The sequence below is a fragment of the Lissotriton helveticus genome, chromosome 1_1 (genome assembly GCF_964261635.1).
Source record: "Lissotriton helveticus chromosome 1_1, aLisHel1.1, whole genome shotgun sequence".
In the NCBI taxonomy this organism is placed as follows: domain Eukaryota; kingdom Metazoa; phylum Chordata; class Amphibia; order Caudata; family Salamandridae; genus Lissotriton; species Lissotriton helveticus.
The window spans coordinates 1,277,872,341-1,277,898,067 of NC_136057.1; the positions used below are offsets into that span (position 1 = coordinate 1,277,872,341).

At 46.1% G+C, this 25,727-nt stretch overlaps 2 protein-coding genes across 5 annotated transcripts in view; one reads left to right on the forward strand and one right to left on the reverse strand.

Moving 5' to 3' along the window:
* The window catches only part of LOC144822725 (uncharacterized), a 70,120-nt gene extending 60,581 nt beyond the window's left edge, over positions 1 to 9,539 (forward strand). The window contains exons 6-7 of one of the 2 annotated variants that reach the window (XM_078680569.1): positions 5,732 to 5,786; positions 6,022 to 7,905. In XM_078680569.1, coding sequence (XP_078536695.1) covers positions 5,732 to 5,786; positions 6,022 to 7,855 — 1,889 coding nt within the window. In that variant the 3' untranslated portion in view covers positions 7,856 to 7,905. Of the gene's footprint in view, positions 1 to 5,731; positions 5,787 to 6,021 lie in introns of both variants that reach the window. The other variant, XM_078680561.1, reaches the window with a different exon arrangement.
* Positions 1,259 to 25,727, reverse strand: part of LOC144822736 (uncharacterized) — a 91,145-nt gene continuing 66,676 nt past the window's right edge. For all 3 annotated transcript variants that reach the window (XM_078680599.1, XM_078680592.1, XM_078680582.1), the window contains 4 exons: positions 12,970 to 13,089; positions 11,963 to 12,049; positions 8,435 to 8,545; positions 1,259 to 2,801 (listed from right to left, as the gene is read on the reverse strand). In XM_078680599.1, the coding sequence (XP_078536725.1) occupies positions 2,191 to 2,801; positions 8,435 to 8,545; positions 11,963 to 12,049; positions 12,970 to 13,089 (929 nt within the window). In that variant the 3' untranslated portion in view covers positions 1,259 to 2,190. The remainder of the gene's footprint in view (positions 2,802 to 8,434; positions 8,546 to 11,962; positions 12,050 to 12,969; positions 13,090 to 25,727) is intronic.

Consider the following 25,727-nt stretch of genomic DNA (forward strand, 5'->3'; position numbering starts at 1 on the left):
CCAGTCAGCCTTCTCTAATGGGATGAGGGCCATATCACAATGGATGATAAATAATGTTTTACAATGCAACGTAGAAAAGACAGAGGTAATGCTCTTTGGAGAGGCCCCCCTTTCATGGACTCCAGACTGGTGGCCATCTGATTTGGGCTCTAATCCTGCTCCCAAGCTTACAGTTAAAAATCTGGGCATCCGCTTAGACCGGGCCCTCAGCCTGAAGGAGCAGGTTACTCAAACAGCTGGCTCCTGTTTCCATGCAATAGGCCTACTCTGTCGAGTCTTCCCTCTACTTCCTGATTCTAATTTTGAATTTGAATTCAAAAGAATTTATAAAGCGCACTTATACCATGCGGTTTCTTGGCGCTAGTGGGAAGCTGAGGTTGCCGTGAAGGGACGTAGGATTTAGGATGGGAAGGCTTGGTGAAAGAGATGAGTTTTGAGGATCTTTCGAAACTCGATGTAAGTAAGACTCTAGTCCAGGCTTTGGTACTAAGCCGCCTGGACTATTGTAACGGTCTGATGATCTCGGCCAGTGATACCTCACTCAGCAGACTGCAGGTAGTTCAGAACACAGCAGCACGGCTGGTCTTGAATGTTCCATCCAGGACCCCCTCCTTGTAAAGCTCCATTGGCTTCCCATTCACCAACGGATTACGTTTAAAACTTGTTGCATTATCCACAAGGCATTGCAGAACCTGGGCCCTTCCTATCTTTCAGAGAAATTTCTACCCTATGCACCCACAAGATCTCTCCGTTCCAGTGGTAAACACTTTCTGGAGGTACCCTGTATAAGAGAGGCTAGATTAGGAGGGAAAGCTCTTACCTACCTTGGCCCTCGCCTTTGGAATGAGCTCCCTCTCTGATAGTGTTCAGAACATCTGATATTCAGGAAACAGCTTAAAACCTTTTTGTTCTGTGTCTGTTAAACTTGCTAGGAACCACTGCCTCTCCTCACAGTCTGTTTAAGCGCAGAGATACCCCTTCGGGGGTCGATTCTAGCGCTATACAAACAAATAAATAAATACTTGGCATAGAATGTCATAGCTGGCCATCCATGTCAACCGTGGAAGCAAATAGCCAGGGAATTATGTTACCGAGGGGGCTTCTTTGTGACAGAGGGCATGAGCAGTAAACAATGTTAATTGAGCCCGATTGGGGTGGTTGGTTATTCACCGTTGTAAAAGGCTGTAGGTGGAACGCCCTTCCAGTCTTCAGTGGCTGCTGATGACTGCAGTCAACCAAAAAAAATACCCCAAACCTATGCATTTCAAAGGGGATTTATTTAGTGGCTTGCTAATACATTTTTTACATACATACTCCTGTGTTTTGTGTTACTATTCAGTGAAGTAACACTAATGTTGCAAAAAGCAAGCACCAAGACGTTCAAAATACTTTTGCAACTTTTAATGTGCTGTGATAAAATATCTGTCTTATTTTCTCATGCTTATTAAGAATGGTGGATATTTTTCACTACTCCTGCTTATAATGTAACCGTTGTGTGGTCAATTCTATATTCAGCAAGACCAATAGGTTGTGTTTTTATTTTTGGATCTCTATTTTAATGAAGACACGAGGTCCATCGATAGAAACGTTTGACCATGGAGTTGATAATATATTTGTTACTATCATAGCAGTTCAATGTTCCATTTAGTTTACTTGTGTTATATCATTTGAATTCGATTTGGTGAACACCATAATGTGATTTTTTTTTTTTGCAATCTATATTGTTGCACCAGCTGGAATTTTCGGCAATTGTTTTGGTACATTCCCTTAAATATGGGTAAATCTTTAACGCCTTCGCTGCGCTGAACGTTCCGTGCTGGTACGGAACGTTCTATAGAGCGGGCGGGCCCGGAACGTTCAGCGGACGTGCGCAGCACTAGCGAGGTAGTGCACGCGACGTCCGCTGAACGTTCATCGCACTTAAAGGGTTAAACCAGGGGTGTCTAAACCCAGTCGAGGCTGGTCGGACCAGTGTCACAATTTCCGCTTACCCCTATAAAGCAAATTTAGGTGCAGCAAATCTCAGTGGAACCCATTTAGATATAAATTGGGGAATCTTGTAAATCTTGCACTGATCTTCCCCAGCAGGGTCACTTTTTACACCCCTGTTGCAAACCATTTGTGCTTTAATCGCAGATAACATATTTTCTGTTTTCATTTTCAATATGATTGCATTATATTTAGTGTTTGTTAGGTGTAACTGTGCATGGGGCATACATGTGTTCTCTGGTGTCTGTAAAGACCTTCTTTCCAACAGAATCTTTTCATACATTTTGCACACTGAAAAGGTTTCTCTCCTGAATGCGTTCTTAAATGTCCCAGAAGATGGTGTTTTTGACTGAAGCTTTTCTCACATTCAGTACAATGATAAGGTCTCTCTCCTGAATGTGTTCTCTGGTGACGGATGAGGTGTACTTTCTGAATGAAGCTTTTGTTGCATTCTGTACATTGAAAATGCCTTTCTTTCGAGGATGATGCAATCTTTGTTGTTCGGTGTTCAGTAGAATTTGTTTGACCAACAAAAGGCTGGGCCAGCCACAAATAATTAGGATTAGTCATTTTCCCTACTTTTGGATTTGATTGCTGTAAGCGAGATTGTAATTTGTTGACACATTCATTTTCACTTTGAACAACTCCCAGTTTCAGATTTCTATCTGACCACAGCTGGCTTTTAGAGCTGGTAATCTGCTTAGATTTCTTGATAACCTTCACTTTTCCCGAAGAAGCGGCGCATTGGATGTTTTTATTAGGGTATTGTTCTGGCTCTTCACCTTTACTTTTTCTTTTCATACGACCTTGACCTGTTGAATTAAAATGAAAACCAAATCATTAGCTTTTTGTGTTCAAGAAAATGAGACCATGTAATCCAGCATACAAGAGGGCATTTTAAAAATTAGCTAGTACCTAAAGCTATAATATCCTATTAAATCACTTTGCAGAACAGGCTTTCTGTAATGTTCTCCAAATCTCGAATAAGCAGAATCATCGATATCATTAATAAGTAACGCTCTGTTGCTAAAGTTTTTTCTTTCTGAAATCTATGTGAATATTTTTGAGAATTTCAGTGCGATTTTATTCATATAATGATCCATAATGGGCCACTGTTTGCTCAACCACTCACTGCAGTAAGCATTCTGTCTCCAAAAGAACAACGTATTGCAGTTCTTCCTGTCATGTTCACCAAAAAATTGCAAACGTGATATGTTTTTGAACTATTCTTTTTTTTGGAGTGAAGAAATGATTTGCATGTGGTTGGTCTTTCTTTACAAAAGCATTTGCGGAGCACTAGAGTATTTATAGTTGAAATGGAATATATCAGGCATTTATCCTCACGTCCTATGAAAATTGGGTTCTAGTGCTAAAAGCGTCAGGCATCCTGACATGGCTGTCCTTGTGCTTGCCTTGCCTACGACTTTAACCTATACATCACAAATGAAGCCTAAAAAGGCAGATCTGCATTTGCGTTTACCTGAATCCTGTGGAAGGACACTATGGTCTAACAGTACAAGCCATACGTCTGTACTGCTTGTTTTTGGAGTGGAGTCAAACTGAATTTGCATGTAATTGGCCCTCCCTCATAAGGGTATCCGTGGAGCACAAAAATATTTTATTAATGAAAAGTTGCAACAGAATAAATGTATGGCTGCAATTATCAGTCGCAGCCGTCACGACTCGCGGGTGCGACTGAGCGTGCATCATTTGTCAAGAGTCCTTTTACAAACAATGAAAGGTGCCAAGGTAGGCATTTCACCTAGCTGTTCCTTTATTAGATTAAAAGCATACGTAAACTTTTCCATACACAGAAATCTTTCTCCCTTTTTAAGAAGTTGTCTCAATGGGTAAACCAATGAGGCAAAATCCATAATAAATTTGGAATAGTATTCAGTCAATCCTTCATAAGACCTTATTTCTTCCTTGTCTCTTGGGAAAGATGCTCTAAGAACAGACTCCACCAAGTCCATCTTAGAGCTAATACATTCTATAAGTGTCACCAAGATATACCACAGTTCCAAATCTAAAACAAAATCACTCCCTTTCGCAGTAGATATTGCCAAAATGGCGTGAACCAAGATTACAAGCAACAGCAGTGGTCAAATCACAATATTCAGGACGATTCATCTTCCACATAATCCCTGCAAAAGTATTACCAATGCCACTTTGTTAGAGGAGACGTTAGCAGACATCACTCGTAAGCACTGTGCCCACACCAGCTTGCCTTTATCTTGTTACACACCACCGCATCACAAGAATAACATATATATTGAAATGTTCAGTGGGAAGGTATGAGCCCACCTGGTTGCAATCTTATTTACCTCTTAGTGTTAATAATGGCAGCAAGGGAGCTTTACCTTGTATTTCAGAACGGAATTTTGGACTGGCATCACATTTGGAGAATCTTCACTGTCACATAAGGTGTAGAAATCTTAAAACAAACACTCACTCACCTACAGCGGTAGGCTGGATGCACTGCCTCGAAATATTCTATTCTAAGTAGGTAACAGCTCCGCATGTTGAACCACTTGCAGTGGTCAGAAGTATGTACAGGTCACAGATTCATATCTTGGCAGGGACTAAGCAAGTCTTGTATACATAACATTAAATTGAGGGCTTCAGTTGTCACTTAAAGACTGTCAATCTTCATTAAATAAATGGCCTGCATTAAATAACTATTTAAACACGTGTTGTTTATATAACTATTATATGTTTTCCTGCACCATGTGATGGCCTTCTCCAGTTAAACGTTTTACCCTCCCTGATATTTACGAGGAGAATAAGACATACAAGACTGGCCACCAGGCTCACTTTCCTCTATGAAAGTTGCCGGCACAGAACAGGCAGAACTCATGGGGGAAAACCAAAAAGTTAAAAACCCAAACAGTTTGCCATTGGGAGCCTCCGTGACAGTTGGTAGTGTTGCCTCCACAAAGGAGCACAACAGTATGTTGTAGGCAGCACTATGTAATGGTAAATATTAATAACAGGTTAATATTTTTCCCTGCCCACCATCCAGTTCAGTTACCTGGTGTCAAGGTATTTATTTCCCTTTCATCCTGCAGTTTGCTTGATGCTCCCATCTGACGCTTTAATCCTCTTTCACCCTTTCCTGCTATTATTTTATATAATCTCCTTCTGCAAGGGATGTTCCCTACTCCCAATCACTCCCCACCCAGCCTAGCTTGGGCCTTGAGGTCTTACTTGCCAACTATAAAGCTGAAATCTGGGTGTCTTCTTGTTAAAGGGCAGGAGTCTGGAATTATGGGAAACCATAGTTGGGGCCAGTAGCACATTCTCTGCTCCCCTCTATAAAAAAAAGAAACATAGAAGTAATGTGATATATTTTTGCTGTGCTTCTAACTGTACCTCACTTCACTTTCTTGCTCAACACATTGAGGACATTAACATTTCCCTTACTCTATCAACCTCCATATGACAGCCACGGCATTTGGCTACTGTGTATGTTAAGCCTCCAAGTACCCTATCAAAAAATAAACAAGTGAAAATGTCTTTTCTCAGTGAAAAATAGGCAAATATCAGTTGCGAAAGGTGTTTCTGCATTAACTGCTTATACAAATTCCCACACTGTTACTCCGTCCATCTGTGTTCTCCTGTGTCTGCTGGTGCGTGGAAATTATCACTTTAGATGGTTTAGGGTTTGCTATGCCTCATGTGAAGCTGATCCTCTCCCAGAACCTTGGTCTATGGTCTGACTCTTATTTCTTATTCCCCTCAGCAAAGAATGTGAAAGCAGCACCAGGGAGAGAAAAAGGAAGCCCAGCTGACTACAGGTGCCCAAGCCAAAGAGTTCCAAAGTGTGACACGGGGATACCCCTGACGTAAATGTTTAGTTTGTAGTTTTAAACTTGAGCTTTTAATGTTTCTTTCTGACCCATGACTTTTCTTGTGGCGGGTGCAAGTTGCATGAGTATCCATGATAGCGGGTCTCACACGGGTGGGTTGTGGAGACAGGAATATAAAAATGTTAAAATCGGTTTCTAAGTGTGTGTTTATTTTTCTGTTTAGCCCAGTAGAGAACATTATGCTCCACGGAGTCAAGTCAGCAGAAGATTATGTACAAGAAAATCAAGATTTCTCTGTGGAAGAGGTGGCTGGACAAAAGATTCTAATTTGCAAGTTTTGCAAGGAATCCGTTCCAATATTAGCCGGCAAAACAGCAAACAGAATTGCTGAACATCTTGCTTCCAAAACCCATTTACAATTTGGGAAGCAATCTAATTGTGACAGCCTGCATCAGTTGTCGTCCTTCACAGAAACAATGACAAGCTTCAAAAGAAAACGTGAGGAGGAAAAGGATGTGGTGCATGAATTTGCCCGTGCCCTAGTGAAATCTGGAACCAGTTTCCATCAAATTGATGGTCCCATTGGGAATCTTTTCCGCAGATGCGCAGCAGTGGGCACGACAATGCCATCGTCAACTGAAATGCATGAAAAGTACCTACCTGAGCTGTTTCTCACAGATATGAAACACATTTCAGAGCTAATTCATGGTGATGTAAAAATTGCTGTTACCATTAATGAATCTTTGGAGATGCGTGGATACCCAGCAGTGGCAGTGCTGTTCACATTTTGCGATACAAAAAATGAAAGTGTCCGACGCACTGTCATGGTTGATGCAGATATAGCAGAAAACTGCAATAAGATTTTAACTGCGGTGTTGCTCCAGAAAGTACTTTGCAGGTTCAACAAGAATTTGAGTGACATTGTACTTATTTTCATCGATTCTCCTGCCTATATGAAAGAGATGTGTGATGACATGTTAAAGGGCATGCCTGAGTTGAATCCCTTCCTTGTACGAGATCCTTGCCGCATGCTAGATGGTATGTTAGAATCCGCTCTAACTTCATCAGAGTTAATGAGGAACACTGTTGACTTTGTAAGTTGCTGTGGTGCAGTGTTTAGAGATGCACGAGAGTTAAAACACAAATACTTCTCATTTTGTGCTTTGTATGGTATGAAAGAAAGAATGATTCCAAATGTGCACTGTAACTGGTGGTTCTCAGTGCTAGATACAATAAATGCCTTATTGTCGATGTGGCGACCTTTCACAGAATTTATGCTCAGTTATCACGCAACTGGTAAGAAATGTGAAGATATTAGATCACATATTGATAACGAGCTGAAAAAAAGTACGGTCTACTGCATCCTTACATTTCTGAAGGAGAATACGGCTTCTCTAGTGGGCATATTGAAAAAGCTAGAGTGTGAAAACACCTTGGTCTACCACGTGTACAGTATAATTGGTTCAGGTGCGAAAAGTCATCTTGAGAGTAAACTGGGGGAAGCCTTTAATGACTTTGGCCCTGCAACATGTGCTTTGCTAGAATGTTTGCCACTTGAAAAGCGAAGAGCTGTTGAGAAGGATTTCAGGATATTTTATTTAATAATGCACGAGAAATGGCTTTCAATGATGCATAGAAAACTCTCATCTGCAACCATGTCACGAGGACTAAGCGATTCATCTTTGTGGTACTCTGTGCAAATTCTAGATCCCTTCCTCAAAGGAGAATTTTCTACAGACTTTGAAAAGCACAGCTTCATTTTTCAAAGTTTCGATGACACAGAGGCCTTATCCAAACAGTTCAAATCATATGTTGCAGAGCCTGTACCTGGGAATTCCAATCTTCAGGCACACCAGTATTGGAAAGGAAAGTTAGAGCAGTGGCCTGAGTTAGCAAATTGTGCCTTGGCTGTTTTGGCACTGCCTGTCTCAACTATCAATGTTGATAGGACATTTTCACAGATACAGGATCTTGTGCAAAGGAAGGAACAAGCGGGGATGAGTAAAGACTTGCTGAAGAAGTATTGTATACTTTATTACAATAAGTTTGACTTGTAGAAATGTATAATATAACAGTATTGAGACAATCTTCTGGAGAGCCACATGAATGTAAGTGTTTGTAAATTCCTGTATTTCTACTGAAGATGCTTGCATAGTGTAATATTTACACACTTAATCCTTTTAATATTTCAATGTTGTACATACAGTATATATCATACTAAGGTGGTGCAGAATATGCATGTTATACATGTTCAGTAATAAAAGCTAGATTATATTTAAGCATCGCAAAATGGTATAAAAAGTGTTAACAGTGATAACTACGAATTTTTCAAAGTTTGGAATACACTGGGAAACCAACACCATAATTAACAACAAATGAACAATGACACCCGTTTTATAAAGGAAGAAAAAGAGAAAAATTATGATTTTAAATGTATTTTTTCTTTTCAGTATCCTGTCGCCATTAAGCCACTCCAGCTTAAGCTCCCAATGTTAATTTACCAGAGAACGCCTATATTGACCACAAACAGAAGGATATTCCATAGTATAGCTCTGTAGTGATTGCCATATCTACTCAGGAATGGCTCACTCCGATATTTGCCCAGTATGATTTTTAATAATGCTGCATGTACTCACTTCCAGAATTGTTGATGCTCAGTTGTTTCCTATAACCATGATTGCTAAAGGAGTACGTCTGTCCCTCTTCATTGATACCAATTGATGTTGCTGGATTGGAATCGTCAGGCCCTGTTTTTAAAATGAATAACACATTATAAGCAACTCTTTATCAAGGTAAAGGAGCCATCTTGTAGAGCTGAGAGTAAGGCATGGTACAATTGTGATGATTACTTCTCTCCTATTCACAACTCGAAACCGGTTTTATGCTTCCTTCTAAAAACTCTTCCATACAAATTTCAGTGTATATTTTACTAGTATATACTTTGCTTGCTGGCTGTGGTTTCTGACAACTAGGTTTGAAGGTAGAACTAATAGAATTAATTATTCCTGGTCAAAAAACTGTGCTTGCCAAGAATCTGTGTTGATGGCTAAGGGGATACAAATGAATTGTGAGTGCTCACAAAGATGGCTCCATTAAAGGATGCAGATGTCAGAACTCTGGCAAAGAAATCAAACTGCAGCCCCAGTTTCAGAAATTGGAATACAAGTATTGATATGCCAAAACAAATGATGTTCGTAACAATTGCATTAATAAATCTGAGCAGGTATTACTCCATTCCTATGTTTTCTAATCTGGCATGTTTTGGAAATACTTTGAAGATACTAAATGTTTTACAAACCGTGTTTATGGATATAGAGCAATGTAAAAGAACTATTGCAAAAGATACAAACTGAAAAGTCAAAATGGGGCCCATGTTTGCAAGCAACTCAGTCATAATAAGTTTTGATTGATCATAAAATGGTTAATTCAGCAGTATAAGCCATGTTAGAAGGGGGAGGTGTGAGTGGCCGACATGTGGTCCATCACGAGTAAAACAGTACATTGCACTGTGGATGAGCATGCTAATTCTGTAGCTACTATTGAAGAGTACAGAGGACCTAAAACATGGCATCTAGAGCTCACAGCATGACATCACAAGTGTTATAACACCTTGTGACCCACATAAAAACCTGGGTTGTACATCCGGTGATTCACTCGGTTTCATGACATCAAGGCACCTACTCGGTAGCATTGAAAACGTGTTTGATTATGGAACCCGTCCAGTAATAAACTATTAACAGTGCACTGACATTTGTAAATTCATTTGAGCAGAGACCTTTTAAAATATTGTAAAGTTTATAACTCCGAACCTACAAAACAGTACAACTTTCTTGTTAAAACACCAAACTATTAATGGCATTACCATGTCGTAACTCATCTCTTTGGACAGTGAGCCCTCCACCAACCAGTGTGCATGATTCGTCATTGGTTTTCTAGCACTGAGGAGAATCCAACTCTGCTTCTCTACTTGTTATTTGCTAGTCTATCAGTCGTGGGCATCAATGCGAAGAGTTGAATGTTCTATCGTCAAGTATTTTATTCAACACAAATCCTTATAGTCTAAACCAGGGGTACTCCTGGGACGGCCCGCCAGCGGCCCGGCAAGCCTTCCTTGGCGGCCCGTGGACCTTGCAGACATCGTACCTGTTTTTTTTATAGGTTTTTTTTAAAAAAGATTGTCAGCAAACACTGCCGGTTGCAGCTGCCCGGACTCCGAAAAACTCTGCTCTATGGGGGCTGGGCGATTCCAGTGATAGTCAGAGTGGAGATGCAGGGGAGCTAAGAAGAGGTGAAATACAACAAAGCCTCATTAACAAGTAAATGGTCTTTTAAAGACCTGTGAAGTACTGTGTGTGTGCCCGGGAAGCTGTCTCAGCAGGGTCGGAAAGAATTCTACTTCTTTCAAGCAACATATGCAATTTCTAGTGCCATTGATAAAGATTACATGTTCACATTTAGAACCTTTGCAGAAGACATTTATTAATGACCTAACATCAGATTTGTCCTACAAAAAAAAAAAACACACCACCGCCCAGCATATGACCGAGGCACCAGCAAGGTGTATCCCATTTCACTCAGGCCATATGGATTCAAAACAATTAGAAATTCCCTAATCTCTAATTTACGTTCCTCATTAATATACATGTTCATGACGTAAGGAGTAATGTATAAAGTTATTAATAATTAAGCGCAACAGGAACCACCTGCACCAACAGACTACGCATTTTTCCGTGGGTGCCACAGCCCGCCATCCAGTACAGTAATAAAAGGCCTTAATGGATAGATTAGGCTACAATTCAATTATAAAGGTAGAGAGACAATGTTCCCCCGCAACATCAGTTTCTTCCGCGAGCTATCGATTCCTCATGCTGCGAGTGTCCTGGCACTATTCCAAGTGTTGTGGCGGTGAGGTGACAGACTGACAGATAGAGACATATAGAGGCAGGGACAGACTGACAGAGACAGATAGAGGCAGAGACAGACAGCGAGAGAGAAAGAGGCAGGGACAGATAGAGACAGGGACAGATAGAGGCAGAGACAGGGACAGACAGAGATGGCGAGGGAGAGAGAGAGGGCAGGTGACAGAGAAAGAGGGTGACAGGAAGACAGAGAGGAAGGGAGGCAGAGGGAGGGAGTCAGGGGGAGACAGAGGGAGAGAGGGGGGGAGACAGAGGGAGAGAGGGGGGAGACAGAGGGAGAGAGGGGGGAGACAGAGGGAGAGAGGGGGGAGACATACAGAGGAAGGGAGTGGGTGACAAACAGAGGGAGGGAGACGGGGGAGGAGGGCGACAGAGGGAGAGAGAGAGAGAGGGAGGGAGACAGTGAGTGAAACAGAGGGAGACAGAGAGAGGGAAGGAGAGCGAGAGAGAGAGGGAGGGAAACAGGGAAGGAGACAGAGAGATAGATGTGTGTATGCCAGGTCTGGTGGCTCAGTGGATGAAGGCGTCAGCTGCAGGGGCCTGTGTTCAACCTCATGGTCACAGGTTTTTTTGCTCTGGCCCCTACCGGTGCGACCCTCGGCCACAAGCCACACTGTAAATTTGGCCCCCCAGAGAAAGTTTGGGAGTACCCATGGTCTAGACTAAAATTGTGTACAGGGTCACCCGAAAATATTTTTTATTACTGTGGTCACCCTATCACAAAATAATAAATCCAAGAGGGCTGAGATGAAGGCCTGCGTGTCCATTGCTGTTGATATGTTGCAATGTGCAGTAAAATCCCTCTGTAGATCAATTGCTCTTATAGGGAACAAGGCTGCAGTGTACCATTAATCTAACAGTGGCTTGTTCATATGATAACGTTATAAGTGGGTTTAGTCTACCCCGCGCAGCAACTAGTAGAGTATTGCAGCTACTGTTCCTGAATCAGTGTTACTCGTAGTTTTGACTAAGTGATGCCTACGTGACTGTTTTAATAGTGGCCCGCACTTGTAAAGGCAGTGTTTTAGTTCAAGCACCCATCCTGAGGTGTGTGAGGGTTTATTGCCCAAAGGGAGGAGGCAGAACATGGTGATACCATTAATAGTTCGGTATTTAGAAGGAGAGATATGCTTTTCATACGTTCAAACTCTAGAAAGGTAGGGAGTGTAACAGTCTCAAACAAACAAATCCTCTCACCCCCCCCCCCCCGCCACCCCCCACTTGTGTTAACTGTTTATAACTTACCTGTATTTGGACAGGCGCTGCTTTCCTCTCTTTCCTGGTGATATTCTGCCAAACACTCTTCTTGCTCAATATTGCAAAATGGAAATTCTAATGAACAAGATAAAACGACTTTCATTCAAGTGGTATTTTATTTTAGATCTTCAGCTTCAAGTGAGACCTGTCATGTAGGAATAACATGCAGCCAGGTGGAGCAGAGTTTCTCCATCATGGCTCAGGACACTAGTGACCGAATACTGTGAAAGGGTTACATAGTGTAAACTGCAGCCAATCTAGTAATGTTATAAATGGGAGTTGTGGGGTCACAGTACTTCCAAATCGAGTTACCAAAGAATACAGGATAATGAAAAATCACAATGACTTTTCCATTATGTACAGTGCATATGAGCTTACCATGATTTATAACCTTATTCTGCTGGGCCCTACATAAGGACTTTAACATGAATACAATACAAATTACAATAAAGACTAACGTGAAGCAGTAGGCCAATCACTAGGACATACGCCCTACCCTAAGGCAGACCAAGACCCAATTCGGGAGGACAATATTTCGCAGGCCTCAAAGTTTGCTTAAGAAGCAAACTATACACTTCGATGAATTATTTGCATTGTCATAAGAACCTGAAGTAACCCATCATTATCTCGTCCTTCTGTTATGAAATGGAAATAAGATGTTCTCCCTCTGTGTGAGCAAGTATTTTTGTAGGTACAAGTAACTGACATATTTTCCTCAAATTTATTATGAGCCACCTATAGTCGGTTGGAAGGATTCATGTCAATTGCTTAATGTTTTACATAATGACTCAAGACAGATTTGCTTGGTATGCTACATTAACACCTTTTTAAGCGGTTGCAAGTTTTGGCAATCTCTCTAGATCCGGAGTTGAGGTGAACAATACCAGGACATCTTAGATTAGTGGCTTTGCACTGCATCGCCACAGCTACTCCCAGACATGTCTTTAGGTTGTATGTTTTCTGTAATGCTTATGCGAGAAGAACTATTTACTCACGTGTCACATCGGCAGCACTTTCTCTTCTCTCATGGTCGTAGAGGTCTATCGAATATGTATCTTCTCCTCCTCCTTCTTCTTTAACAATTAATGGAACAACAGGGCTTACATCACCATGACCTTTATTAAAAAATCAAAATAATGTGAGAGGTCTGCTAAGCAGAGACATTTGCCTATTTCACTGTTGTACAAACAGACCTCTTATTTTCGTGGAAAATTAAAAAATATATTGTGTTTGGAATGCATAATACATGGCCCAGTGACAGAACCTATTTTAAAGTGTGTATCTGGAAATATTAGTACTGCAGAAGAAAAAATGAAAAGCGAGTAATTTTTCAGATAACACTTCCAAAGCTATTACACATCTTAGCCTCTTCTTTCACAGAAACAAGGCACACTATATCGAGCATATAAAAGGAGATCAGTATGATATATATTAGTATAAAATGGCATTCAATCCTAAATCTCTCCCTTCGAGATTTAATTTACCTGCTGTGGCAATGATGGCTGGAGCTACTAGACCAAATAGGACTGAGCTACACTACCAGCCAAACACCCGGTGAGGGGCTAAGGGAATCAAAATGAATTTGTAGCACTAAATAACACTCCTCAAAAAATTAGTAGGGCAAATATTGACGCCACTGGTAGAAGCAGCAATGACCTGGGAACGAACGGGAAATGCTACTGAGGAAAGAGAAATCAAAATAGGGCAAAACGGGAACGAACAACGATCAGGTGTTGCGAGACACCAACCCAACTGTGGCAATGTTTCTTATTCCTCCAATCTCCCCCCCCCCCCCCGAGACCCCAAAATCACTGTGCCTACGTGCTGCAGAAAAAAATCGAATGAGTAAAGTATGCCGCACGCGCCTGCACTCCTGTCTCCACTGGCCTATACACTGTAATGACGGAGCCACCCGGCCCGTCCACACAAGCAGTCACGCACACACACACACACCCCAAGAGCGGGCCCGCCCGAGGGGATAAATAAACGTATTCGGCCCAGAACTATAGTGAGTGTCCGTGTGTGGTCATTGAGTATAGGTAGGCCCAAATTAGCGGCTTAGGCATTCCCCATGCCCCGGTGACCTACGTCACCACACTGGCTACGAGGTGGGTCTGCCCCACGCCTCGCCCCCGCGGACACTCGCCGGCCCCTGCGCCCAGTGTCCGCGGCGCTCACACTTCCTGTGCTCGAGCCACCGCCGGGACCATGTTGCGGGTGCCTACCCCGCTGAAGTCACCTGCATTCGCTCGCGCGCGCCAGGAGCAGTGCCCAGGTGAGGCCTTCCCTGCACGGAGCCGGCAGGGGTGTGTGCCAGTCTCCCCGCACTCCACCGCCTCCTGGCCCGGGTGCTTCACCTTTCCTGGCCGCGCGCGCTCACGCACGTGGTGCGGCCGACGTGCAGGGCCTCGTGCGCTGTGGAGGCTCGCACGGAGGGACTGTGTCGGCCCTCGCGAGCTGGGGGCCAGTGCACTGTGTGCCCCACTGCTCCTCTGTCGTGCTGCCCTTGACGTGGGCTCCCATCCTGCCCACACCACTGCTTCTCCCCTCTCGCCGGCCTAGACATGGGCTCTGCAGACAGCCCCTTCGCATTGGCTGGAGGCCTCTACGTCCTCATCAGGCCCTACTCAGAACCTGAGCCAGCAGATGAGCATGGCCTATTCATAGGCCCAGAGTGACCCAGTTCTGTGCCCCACGTACCTCTGGTGGACTGCCGTTGCATGTGGAAGGGGTAAAAGGTGTCGTAGCAACCACAACGCACACCTACCTGCTAAAAGAGGCAGCACATCATCGTGTGCACACGCACAGGACCTCCACCGCGCCACATCGCCAGCCACACCTCGTGGCAATGAACAATCCGGCCGCCCATGGCGTCGCCGCTCAGCAAGGCGCGCCGGCTCCGCAACAAGCCGCGCCCCAGGCCCATGCTCCCGTCCAGGTTGTCCAGCATGCTCCTGTTCCTCCCCGTCACGGCATTGCTGCCCCGCTACCGCCATTCAGCGAGCTTTCAAACCCGCCCACCGCCACAGCACATTGGCGCTCCTGGATCGGTCGCTTGGACCACTACTTCGTTGGCGTCAGAGAGACGGATGGGAAATTAAAGATGTCGCTCCTCATGTGCTATGGCGGAGCTGAACTTTATGACCTGTTTGAGAAGCTGCCGGACAGGGGCAATGATGACAACTATGCCGGGGCGGTTGCTGCTCTGAATCGCCACTTTGATCCTCAGATCAACCCGGACTACGAGTGGTTCAAACTTCATCAGGCGCGGCAGGCGGACACGGAGACCGTAGACGTCTACTACGCCTGCCTAAGGAAACTCGCCACCTCATGTGAACTGCTAGACCAGAGACTGGAAATTCGTGCCCAGCTCTTTCAAGGCTGCAAGTCCGTTCAGCTCAGGCGTCTGATTCTCCGACAACCCCGCATTTCTCTTGACGAAATACTAGTTCTCGGAAGATCTCATGAACTGTCCAACGCGCAGGCTGACAAGATGGAGGCGCCCCTGAATCGTCCTACAGTGGCGGCACGGACACCTGCAATCAAGGAGGAGAAGGTGGAGGTGATCCGCAGACAGCATCAACAGTCGAGGGGTGGATCAAGGGCTCCGCAGACCTCCATGTTGCGGCAACTGCGGCATGGACCATCCTGCAGGTGGTAGATGTTCCGCGAAGGGGAAGACGTGCTCACAGTGCGGCAAACTTAACCACTTCGCGAAAGTTTGCCGCAGCGGTGGCTCACGCGGATTCACGCAAGGAGTGCGTCAGCTGACGGAGGATCCAGGACCCTGCAGTGACACGTCACGATCAGCCTTCAATCTTGAAGACGACGACAACTTGTTCTTTGTGTCATTCGTCGGCAGGGAAGGCTCCAGAAGACGACCACCACCAATGTGCAACATCACTGTTGCAGGCTCCCCGGTGCATGCCCTGATAGATACAGGGGCGTAATGGACAGCATTCAGTACGACAAACTATCGCCTCACCCCCCTCTTCTGCCATCCAGAGCGAAGATATACACGTACGACAGTGACAAACCACTCCCCCCTACGTGGAGTCATGTAGGGGGAAATAGCCAGCAATGGACAAAGCCTGAAAACAAGATTCCACGTCACGGAAGGAAAGAGAGGGACTCTCCTCAGTTTCCATACAGCAGAAGACTTAGAGCTGGTATTCTTCGCGAACCAAGTGCACGAGCTACATGCGGAGGAAATGCTCAAGGACTTCCCCATGCTCTTTCAGGTTCTAGGCTACCTCAAGGGAAAGACTTTCAAGCTGCACATGGACCACAAGGTCAGGCCGACAGCATTAAGGCACAGGAGAGTGCCATTCCACCTGCGGCCGCAGTTAGAGGAAGAACTTCGCAAGCTAGAAGACACCGTGGGTTTCGCCCCTCGTGGTAGCCCCAAAACCGAAACAGCCAGGAGCCATTCGACTGTGCGTCGACATGCGCCTACCAAATGAGGCCGTGAAGCAAGAGCGCCATCTTACACTTACGATGGATGACATAGTCACAGATTTGAATGGGGCCCGGTGGTTCACCAAATTAGATCTCAATGCGGGATACCACCAACTGGAGCTCCACCCAGACAGCCGCAACATCACCACGTTTTCTACACACTTTGGTTTGCGCCGTTACAAGAGGTTAAGCTTCGGCGTCTCCTCAGCAGCAGAAGCTTTTCAAAACGGCATAAAGGAGACACTCTCTGTGCTATCTGGTGTAATCAACTTGAGTGAATACATTCTGGTATTCTCTAAGTCCCTCGAAGACCACCACATCCATCTCAGGGCCACTCTGCAACGCCTGGCAGATCTTGGGCTCACCCTGCACCGAGCAAAGTGTTCCTTTTTACCAGGAGTCCGTAGACTTCTTTGGCTACATTTTCTCTAGGGACCCAAGAAAGGCAGAACCCATCCGCTCAGCACCAAGGCCGACAACAGCTACGGAGGTCCGAAGCTTCTTGGGGATGGCCACATACTGTGGCCGGTTCATCCCCAACCTCGCGTCCCTCTCTGAGCCCCTTCAGGTCCTAACCAAGGCAGGACAAGCATAGATGTGGTCAGCAAAAGAAGATGCGGCGTTTCAAGCGGTCAAAAGTGCCCTCATCGACGACAGGGTGATGGCGTACTTCCGCCCGAACAGGCGCCAGCCCCATTGTCCTCGGAGCTGTTCAAAGGTAAGCCCGTCTACGCCCGTCCGCGCCTGGACCGCGCCCAGCGCCAGACCCCCTGGACCCTGCAAAATCCACTTCACCCGCATAACGTATGACGCTGCTACCCTCTATGCCCTTAACCCCGGACGCACACCACTATGCTACGAAGCTGCCCCAGGACGTTCCCACGGTCCCTTCGCCTGCCATTCCTGCAAGTTCACCTGCATCAAGACCCACACCAAATCCACTAACTCCAAACACAGCTCCGACTCTAACCACCTGAAGTGCATCCTGCTGAACACCCGCTCGGTCCACAGACACTCCACTGAACTCTGGGACTTACTCGACACTGCTTCACCGGACGTCGCCTTCCTTACAGAAACCTGGATGAACGCCTCATCAGCGCCCGACATCGCCATAGCCATCCCGGACGCTTTCAAGATCATCCGAAAAGACCGCACCAACCAAACAGGAGGAGGCATCGCCATTGTCCACAAGAACACCATCAGAATCACGACCAGCCTCGACGATAACCTTGCAACCACCGAACACCTCCACTTCCAGATCCACACCGACCCCAGGACCACACTTAGAGGCACCCTTATCTACAGACCACCAGGAACCCGTAAACAATTCAGCGAAGACATCACTGACTTCATCAGCCCACATGCCCTCATCTCCGAGAACTACATTCTACTGGGAGACCTCAACTTCCACCTGGAAAAGAAAAACGACAGCAACACCACCACCCTTCTGGACAACCTGGCCAATCTCGGACTCAAACAACTTGTTGACACCCCCACCCATGTAGCCCGACATACGCTCGACCCAATCTTCACCTCCAGCAAGCACATCTCCTTCGATCACACCACAGCCCTCCATTGGAGTGACCACAGCTGTGTTCACTTCAGCTACAAAACTACCTCGACCCACAACCTATTCCACGAAGAAACTGGAACAAAATCACCACCGACCAACTCCTCACATCGCTCAAACAAAACCCTCCCGCCTTCTCATCGGACCCAAACCAAGCGGCCTCCAAACTCAAACAATGGATCACTCACAGCGTTGACGAGCTAGCACCCTTGAAAAGCCACCAAACCAAACAGGGTAGCAAAAAGGCCCCCTGGTTCAACTAGGACCTTAAGAAATCCAAGAAACTATGCCGTACTCTCGAGAAAACATGGAGAAAAAACCCAACCGCTGACAACCTGACCACCTTCAAGACAGCCACCCGCATACACCACCAATTGATCCGATCCACTAAGAAATCAGCATTCAAGGATCGACTCGACAGCAACGCCCAAAACAGCAAGGAACTATTCAACATCGTCAAAGAATTTACCAACCCCACCGTAGCCTCAAACGACATTACTCCCTCCCAAGACCTCTGCGATTCGTTATCCTCTTTCTTCTACAACAAAATCGCCGACATACATAACCGCTTCGAGAACATTTCCAAAGAACAGTCCACTCCACCCACCTCCGAACCTAAACCGCCCTCTAACATCCTTAACGCCTGGAACATAATCACCACTGAAGACACCATCCGCCTAATGAACTCCATCCATTCTGGCTCGCCAACCGACCCCTGTCCCCACCACATCTTCAACAAAGCAGACTCCATCATCACACCCCATCTCCGTGATGTCATCAACTGTTCCTTCAACTCCGCTACCTTCCCAGAAAGTTGGAAACACGCCGAACTCAGCGCCCTCCTGAAATACCCCACAGCAGACCCCTCTGAACTTAAGAACTACCGCCCCATCTCCCTCCTCAAGTCATTGAGAAAGCCGTCAATAGCCAGCTCGCAGCCTTGCTTGAATCCAACAACTCCCTCGACTCCTCACAGTCCGGCTTTCGAGCCAAACACAGCACCGAAACCGCCCTCATTGCAGCGACAGACGACATCCGAACACTACTGGACAACGGAGAAACAGTTGCCCTCATCCTACTCGACCTCTCCGCCGCCTTCGACACAGTTAGTCATAGCACCCTTATACAACGCCTCAACAACGTCGGGATACAAGGAAAAGCCTTGGACTGGATCATCTCGTTCCTCGCCGGGAGAACGCAGAGAGTCCGACTCCCCCCATTCAAATCAGAGGCCACCGAAGTCATCTGCGGGGTACCACAAGGATCATCACTCAGTCCCACCCTCTTCAACGTTTACATGAGTCCCCTCGCACCCATCGCGCGTCAACACAACCTTAACATCATCTCTTACGCTGACGACACCCAGCTGATCCTTTCCCTCACCAAAGACCCTAACACCGCCAAAACCAATCTTCATGAAGGCATGAAAGAAGTAGCCGAATGGATGAAAAACAGCCGCCTTAAACTTAACTCAGACAAAACGGAAGTCCTCATCCTAGGATCATCCCCCTCTGCCTGGGACGACTCATGGTGGCCATCGGCCCTGAGCACGGCACCCACAGACCACGCACGTAACCTAGGTTTCATCCTAGACTCCTCCCTCTCGATGACCAGACAAGTCAACGCCGTCTCATCCTCTTGCTTCAACGTACTTCGTATGCTCAAAAAAATCTTTCGTTGGATCCCCACCGAAACAAGAAAGACTGTCACCCACGCACTGATCACTAGCCGACTGGACTATGGAAACACCCTCTACGCCGGAACCACAGCCAAACTACAGAAAAAACTCCAACGCATCCAAAACGCATCAGCCAGACTCATATTGGACATCCCGCGCCAAGCTCACATTACCGCTCACCTGAAAGACCTCCACTGGCTTCCCGTCAACAAGAGAATAACGTTCCGGCTCCTCACCCACGCACACAAGGCCCTCTACAAACTAGGACCCGAATGCCTCAACACACGACTGTCCTTCTACACACCTACCCGCCAACTAAGATCCTCCAATCAAGCCCTCGCCGCAGTTCCGCGCATCCATAGATCCACCATGGGAGGAAGATCATTCTCCTACCTGGCGGCCAAAACCTGGAATTCTCTCCCCACTCACCTCCGCCTTACTCAGAACCACATTTCCTTTAGGAAGGAACTTAAAACCTGGCTATTCGATAAATAATGCACCCCCTCCCCCGAGCGCCTTGAGACCCTCTGGGTGAGTAGTGCGCTATACAAATTCCTGAACTTGAACTTGAACATGCAGGAGACGGAATCAAGAGATTGGGTAGCCACTGCGTACGCCAGCTGGGCGCTGACCACCACGGAAATGCGATATGCCCAAATCAAATTCGAGGCATTGGCGATAAAATGGGCATGCCAACACTTCCATCTGTACCTCTATTGGCCATGAATTCCGGGTAATCACAGACCACAAGCCACTCGTCCCGCTGTTCACTGGAACCGCTAGGCTTGCCCCTCCCAGGATCGAAAGGTGGGCTGTACAATTACAGACTTATCGCTTTGAGGTACACTTCCGACCTGGAGCGGACAATCCGGCTGATTTCCTGTCGCGCCACCCAAACGCAGCCCTACCAGCTCCCATGCAAGATGAGGTCGAAGAGTTCGTGCAAATGATCTCGCAGGAGGCTTGTTCTGTTGCTCTCACACTGGAAAACGTAGGAAAAGCCACGGGTTCGGATGAGTGTCTCATGAAAGTAAAGAACACGCTGACCAATCGGAACTGGAAGCACTTCCTCGACGGCGTCAGTTCTCTCACAGCTGCGGAGCAAGCTTTTCGGCAACAAGTCTGGAGAGCTCAGAGCGAACTCAGCAAAGGCCCTCACGGGGTGATACTACGGGGTACCTCAATCGTGATCTCAACAAGTACGGCTAGCACATCAAGGCCACCATGGTGAGTCCAAGACCAAAGCCCGACTAAGCACTTGGCCAGAGCCGGTTGTGGTTTCCAGTCCGGCCCTGGAGCATGTATACTGCACAATAGGCTTTACAATGTATAATGTGGTCTCTGAATACTCACTTGAGCCTGCAGTGGAAACATTAAGGAAAACAGCTTATAATAGGTTTCCAAAGTTACTTGAGAGAACGTTTCACACTTACCCAGGCAGCCTACTGAGTCGGTGGGTGAACAGCTAAATAAAAGAGATTGTCATTTACAATGCCAATAGCTTAAACTCTTGCAAATGCGAGACCTATTGCATTGCAAATGTGCGCTATAAAAATAAGCGTTCGCAGAGAGTGTGTCCAGCTTGCAACAGCAGGCAGGACAAAGCTATTTGAGAGAATAGTGCTTGGAGGCTGTATACCGAGCAACAACACACGTAATGGGGTGTCGCCATTGGAGATTACAAAATGAGTCAAGGCGGTACTAAGGAGGGACTACAAAGTATTTTGACCAATCAACAGCCTCAGTTTACAGTGGACAACGACACAAGCCAATGAAAAATGGAGGCGGAGCTTCAAGTCCCTACCTCAATACAGCATGCAGAGCAGCGCATGGTCTGCCCAGGCTCGACCTAAAAATGATAGAATTATTAAAAGAATATTTTAGTAGACAGAACCAAAATGATACCCTATTCTTGGAATGTGCAGGTATTAGGAAAGGGGTTGTGTGTGTAGGTAAGAAAACACTACGTCTTGAGCGCTCGGTGTGCCTGCTCAGTAACAGAGTGTGATGAAACATAATGTAAGAGTTAGGCAATTGTAAAGTGAGGCTGGGCAGAGATGCTGTTTGCACGAGATACGGTTATAATGTTCTGACATACTTTCCTGGTACAAAATGCAAGCTTTTTTTCATGACCAAATCCTGACACCTTACTCTGACTGTCTTCTTTTCTTACTACCAAAGGAAATCTTGCACAAAGTCAGTGTTTAAAAAAAGCCTTACTTGAATTGGCACCTGTTTGCTGTACAAGAAATAACCAGAGAAATACTCAGGAGAAGAACGTTCATGTTTCATATTGGTTTATTTGAGATTTTGGTATTCTCGCTCTATTTGTTTAAGAAACTGCAGGATGGGCCAATCTTGCTGTAACAGAAGGGTGACTCTGGCCTATGGGGCCATATTCAAGAAGAATTTCACAAAAGCTGTGAGTGGCTGAACCTGAGCATTGAGCAAAATTGGTAGGGCAGAGCAGGCTGAATAGAGAAATCACAGAACGCATAAAGCATGGGCTTTTGTCATAAGAGTACTTCTTACAAAGCTTGAACATTTCAAAAGATTGAAAATGTGATTACCATTTTCTATGAGTGCTGTGTTTAATATGAAACCTACAAACTCCTACTGCTACCCTATAGCTTTAGCCTCTTCGAGGTCAAAGTGTAAACCTCTTGAGTGTTTTAGATCTAAGTTTCCAGTAAATGAGATAGCTCTCACCACGTACGCAGATTAATCCCAGGCTACTCTTGGAAATGGAACTCATGATCTTTTCTTGCTAATTCTTTCTTCTCATAACCCTGGACAGCTTGTTAAAATTGCTCTGCATCGCAAGTCAGGTGCATCTTTTTTTAGGAGGTAATCTGACTCTTTGTTGTGTGCTTCCCTCTGTGATTTGCGGTCTGTCCACCTGATCTTCCTACTTGTCTTATGCCTTTCTTATCATGTTGTATCTCCCTTTTCTCTGGGACTCTTATCGGTCCTGATACTCCCCATGCTTTTTAGGTCTCGCGTGTAGCGTTGCAGCGCAACGCTCTGCGAGAACTCTTGTGATGAAGGAGATTTCAGAAGGGTGCTTTAAGCCCCGCCCCTCATTTCCATTGGCTGGCGTCCGTTGGCCTCTGATCCGGACTCGGTGGCCTGCTTTGCTGCTGTCGCAAAGCACTTTCTTATCTTTATGGGTCCATGTATTAAACACATGGCCCCATAAGGACAAGAGACCGATGCTTGTTGGGACTGGCAGCAGCAAGTCGGAAACTGAGCTGCAGGGTTCTTGTGTATGCATAGCTTTGTTCCAGTGGCTAGTGCTAGGTGTTCCGCGAGCGTGTGCTGCCGTTTCGATTCGAGGTAAGAGCCAGCCTTTTTTTGTGGGAAAACATGTGGCCAGATCGCAGCACATCTGGGAGCCAGATGCGAATGCCTGATGGATTCTGTAAAACATAGAAGAAAACCGATATTGTGGACAGGGGGGCGGGCTATTCCTGGATGGAATCCTTGTGGGTGATGCAGTTTTAATGTTCTTGTTTGTGTCGTGAGGGTCGTGCGCGAGGGAAGCGCAGCAGGTATTTTGGGCTTGGAGTTGTGCTTGGAAAGTGGGCGCTACTATTTCTGTAGTCTTGTAGAGGAGCCGAAAAGGGTGACTCGCGCAATCCCCTACTTCACCTGACCCATTCAAGGGGGCGGCAGGGAGAACCCTCTAGGCCTTCCCTGCTGGTTTCAGTCAGGGGTGACCGCATAGTCCTTCCCGTGGTGTACTCCTATTCCTTCCCGTGGTGTACTCCTATTCCTTCCCGTGGTGTATTAGGCCTCGCTATGAAATGTCTTTGTGAGGAGTCAGATTTTCAGAGAGCGAAACAGTTATCCATCTATTGGGTGAACGTAAAACCAGAAAACTGGATCTATTCCTATTATCCCGCTTGGCTGAATTGTGTGGTCCTTGGCAAACAATTTTGCACCAAGCTTCCCTTTCTTTTTTCTTTTCTTTAACCATATTTGAAAGTGCATTCAAATACAGAGGTTCAGGACGAGCACTGTACAAATCCCCATATGTTGATTTAATAGACAATGTTGCTCCATCTATAAGTTATATCTGTTGCTCCATCTATAAGTTGTATCTATTAGTGGAGTGGTGTGGCTCACTGGTTAGAGGCGGCAGACCCGGGACCAGGGTTCAATTCCCGACGCGGCAGGGTCGTGGACCAGGGTCAGCGGACTCGATAATTCTCGCCTCGGTGCCTACACTAACCAGGGATCACACTCGGCAACTCTGGGCATTAGCTTGCCTCATCTCTACAATGGCCCCCCACAATTCGCAGGGGATGCCTGGTTTCACCTTGGAGATACCCAGTAGGGACCATCTCACAGGGATAGCCAGGACGGGTTCCCCAGCGGTCTACAGCGCCATGACGCCTCAGGGCAGCAGTGCGCTTTACAAGACACATACATACATACATACATACATAACAGATGGGCCGTTCTTGCTGATCACAATTGTCACTTGCGTCGCCACCTCAATGTCACTTGCACATTTTAAGCACCAAGTACAATTTGGGTTGTTTTACTATCAGTTTTAGTAGTGCTGATACAACTGTACAAATTGTTTTTTCCTTTTTCCATTTTTCTTCCTAATTATATGATGCCATGAGCACACTTCGTAAACAAACAAGTCTCCTTGTTTCTGTTCGCGTAATGCCTTTCGCATACATGTTTAACTGTCTTTCTTGAATAATACCAGTTGGGATATTGTGTTTGTTACCCAGACACGCCACTGTGGACACACCTCTGCTGACACACCTCTGCTGACACGCCACTGTGACACGTGCACTTCACTGCTGACATACCACTGCCCAGATTATTGAATAGGAGCTTGGCTCTAGGGATATCTACATCTGTGGGGATACCGAACAGTATGTGTTTAGGGTCCATCAGTATTGTTTCTCCCAATACCCCCACAGTACCGTTGAATGCTAGGGCATTCCCAGAGTGTGTGTATGAGCGACCCTTTCTCTGCCCCATAATGAAGGCAAGTAGCAGAATCAGCCCTGCCGGAGCCATGCAATCGGGCCCGGTCATGACAAACCTTATGAAAAGACTTTAAATTGGATCAGTTTAAGTCTTGATTTAATTGCGACTTCCCTGGGGTGAATTAGGGCTGAGTCCCAATCAGTCCCAATCTAGGTCGTCACCCTCTCCCACTTCATTTTCCCAGTGAGCTCTTAGTTTTATTAAGGAGTCGGGCCTATTTGTCATCGTTTTATATGTCTATGACACTACCTTTTCTGGATTTTCTCCCATGAGCAGTCTCCCTTCTAGAGGTGCATTTTCCGGTATGCTTTTAATATCTAGCCCCTCGTCATCCAGGCATGATGAAGCTGGAGGTATTTGTAGTGCTGTGTAGTATTGAGTAGATAGTCTCTTTGGAGAGAGCTCAAAGGGATTAGGGCACCACCCTCTATGATGTCTCCCAGTTTAGAGATCCCAAGATTATCACAGGCCCTGAAACCCTGCAACTTCCTGAATTCCTTCAGGCGTGTCCCCTCCGAAAAGGGGATTTCTTGTGCAACTCATGCATTCCATTTCACCCACCTTTCTGCCCGTTTTCAGGCGTCTATAGCTACAAGGGTAACTGGCAGTAGCTTCTTCACCCCATTCCCACCAGATAGTGTATGTAGGAGTGGGTTTGGGATTGTGCCCTTTCTCTGCCTCACACTCTGGGCCACGCCCCTGACCCCAGGCAGGGTGTTGTGCTTGGTGGCACTCAGTTCGGTCCGCTAGATACCTGGACACTCGTATCCCAGGCTGAAGCAGGAAGGGCCGAAAGTCTCCTGCGATTTACTCAGTGCAGGTGGCAGAGCCCCTCCATGTCGAGCCCGGCTGCCACACACCCCTCAGCCATGTTGCAGGCGCTGCACGTGCTCACGATGGAGTCACCCCTATACAGCCAGAACGGGCTCACCGGCATCCGCATTTCTGCCACAGGCTGCTCCACAAATGTTCCCGCCCCTGCAGTTAAATTAATTTAGGGCGGATGAGAGAAAGATTTCGGCACAGATTAGGAA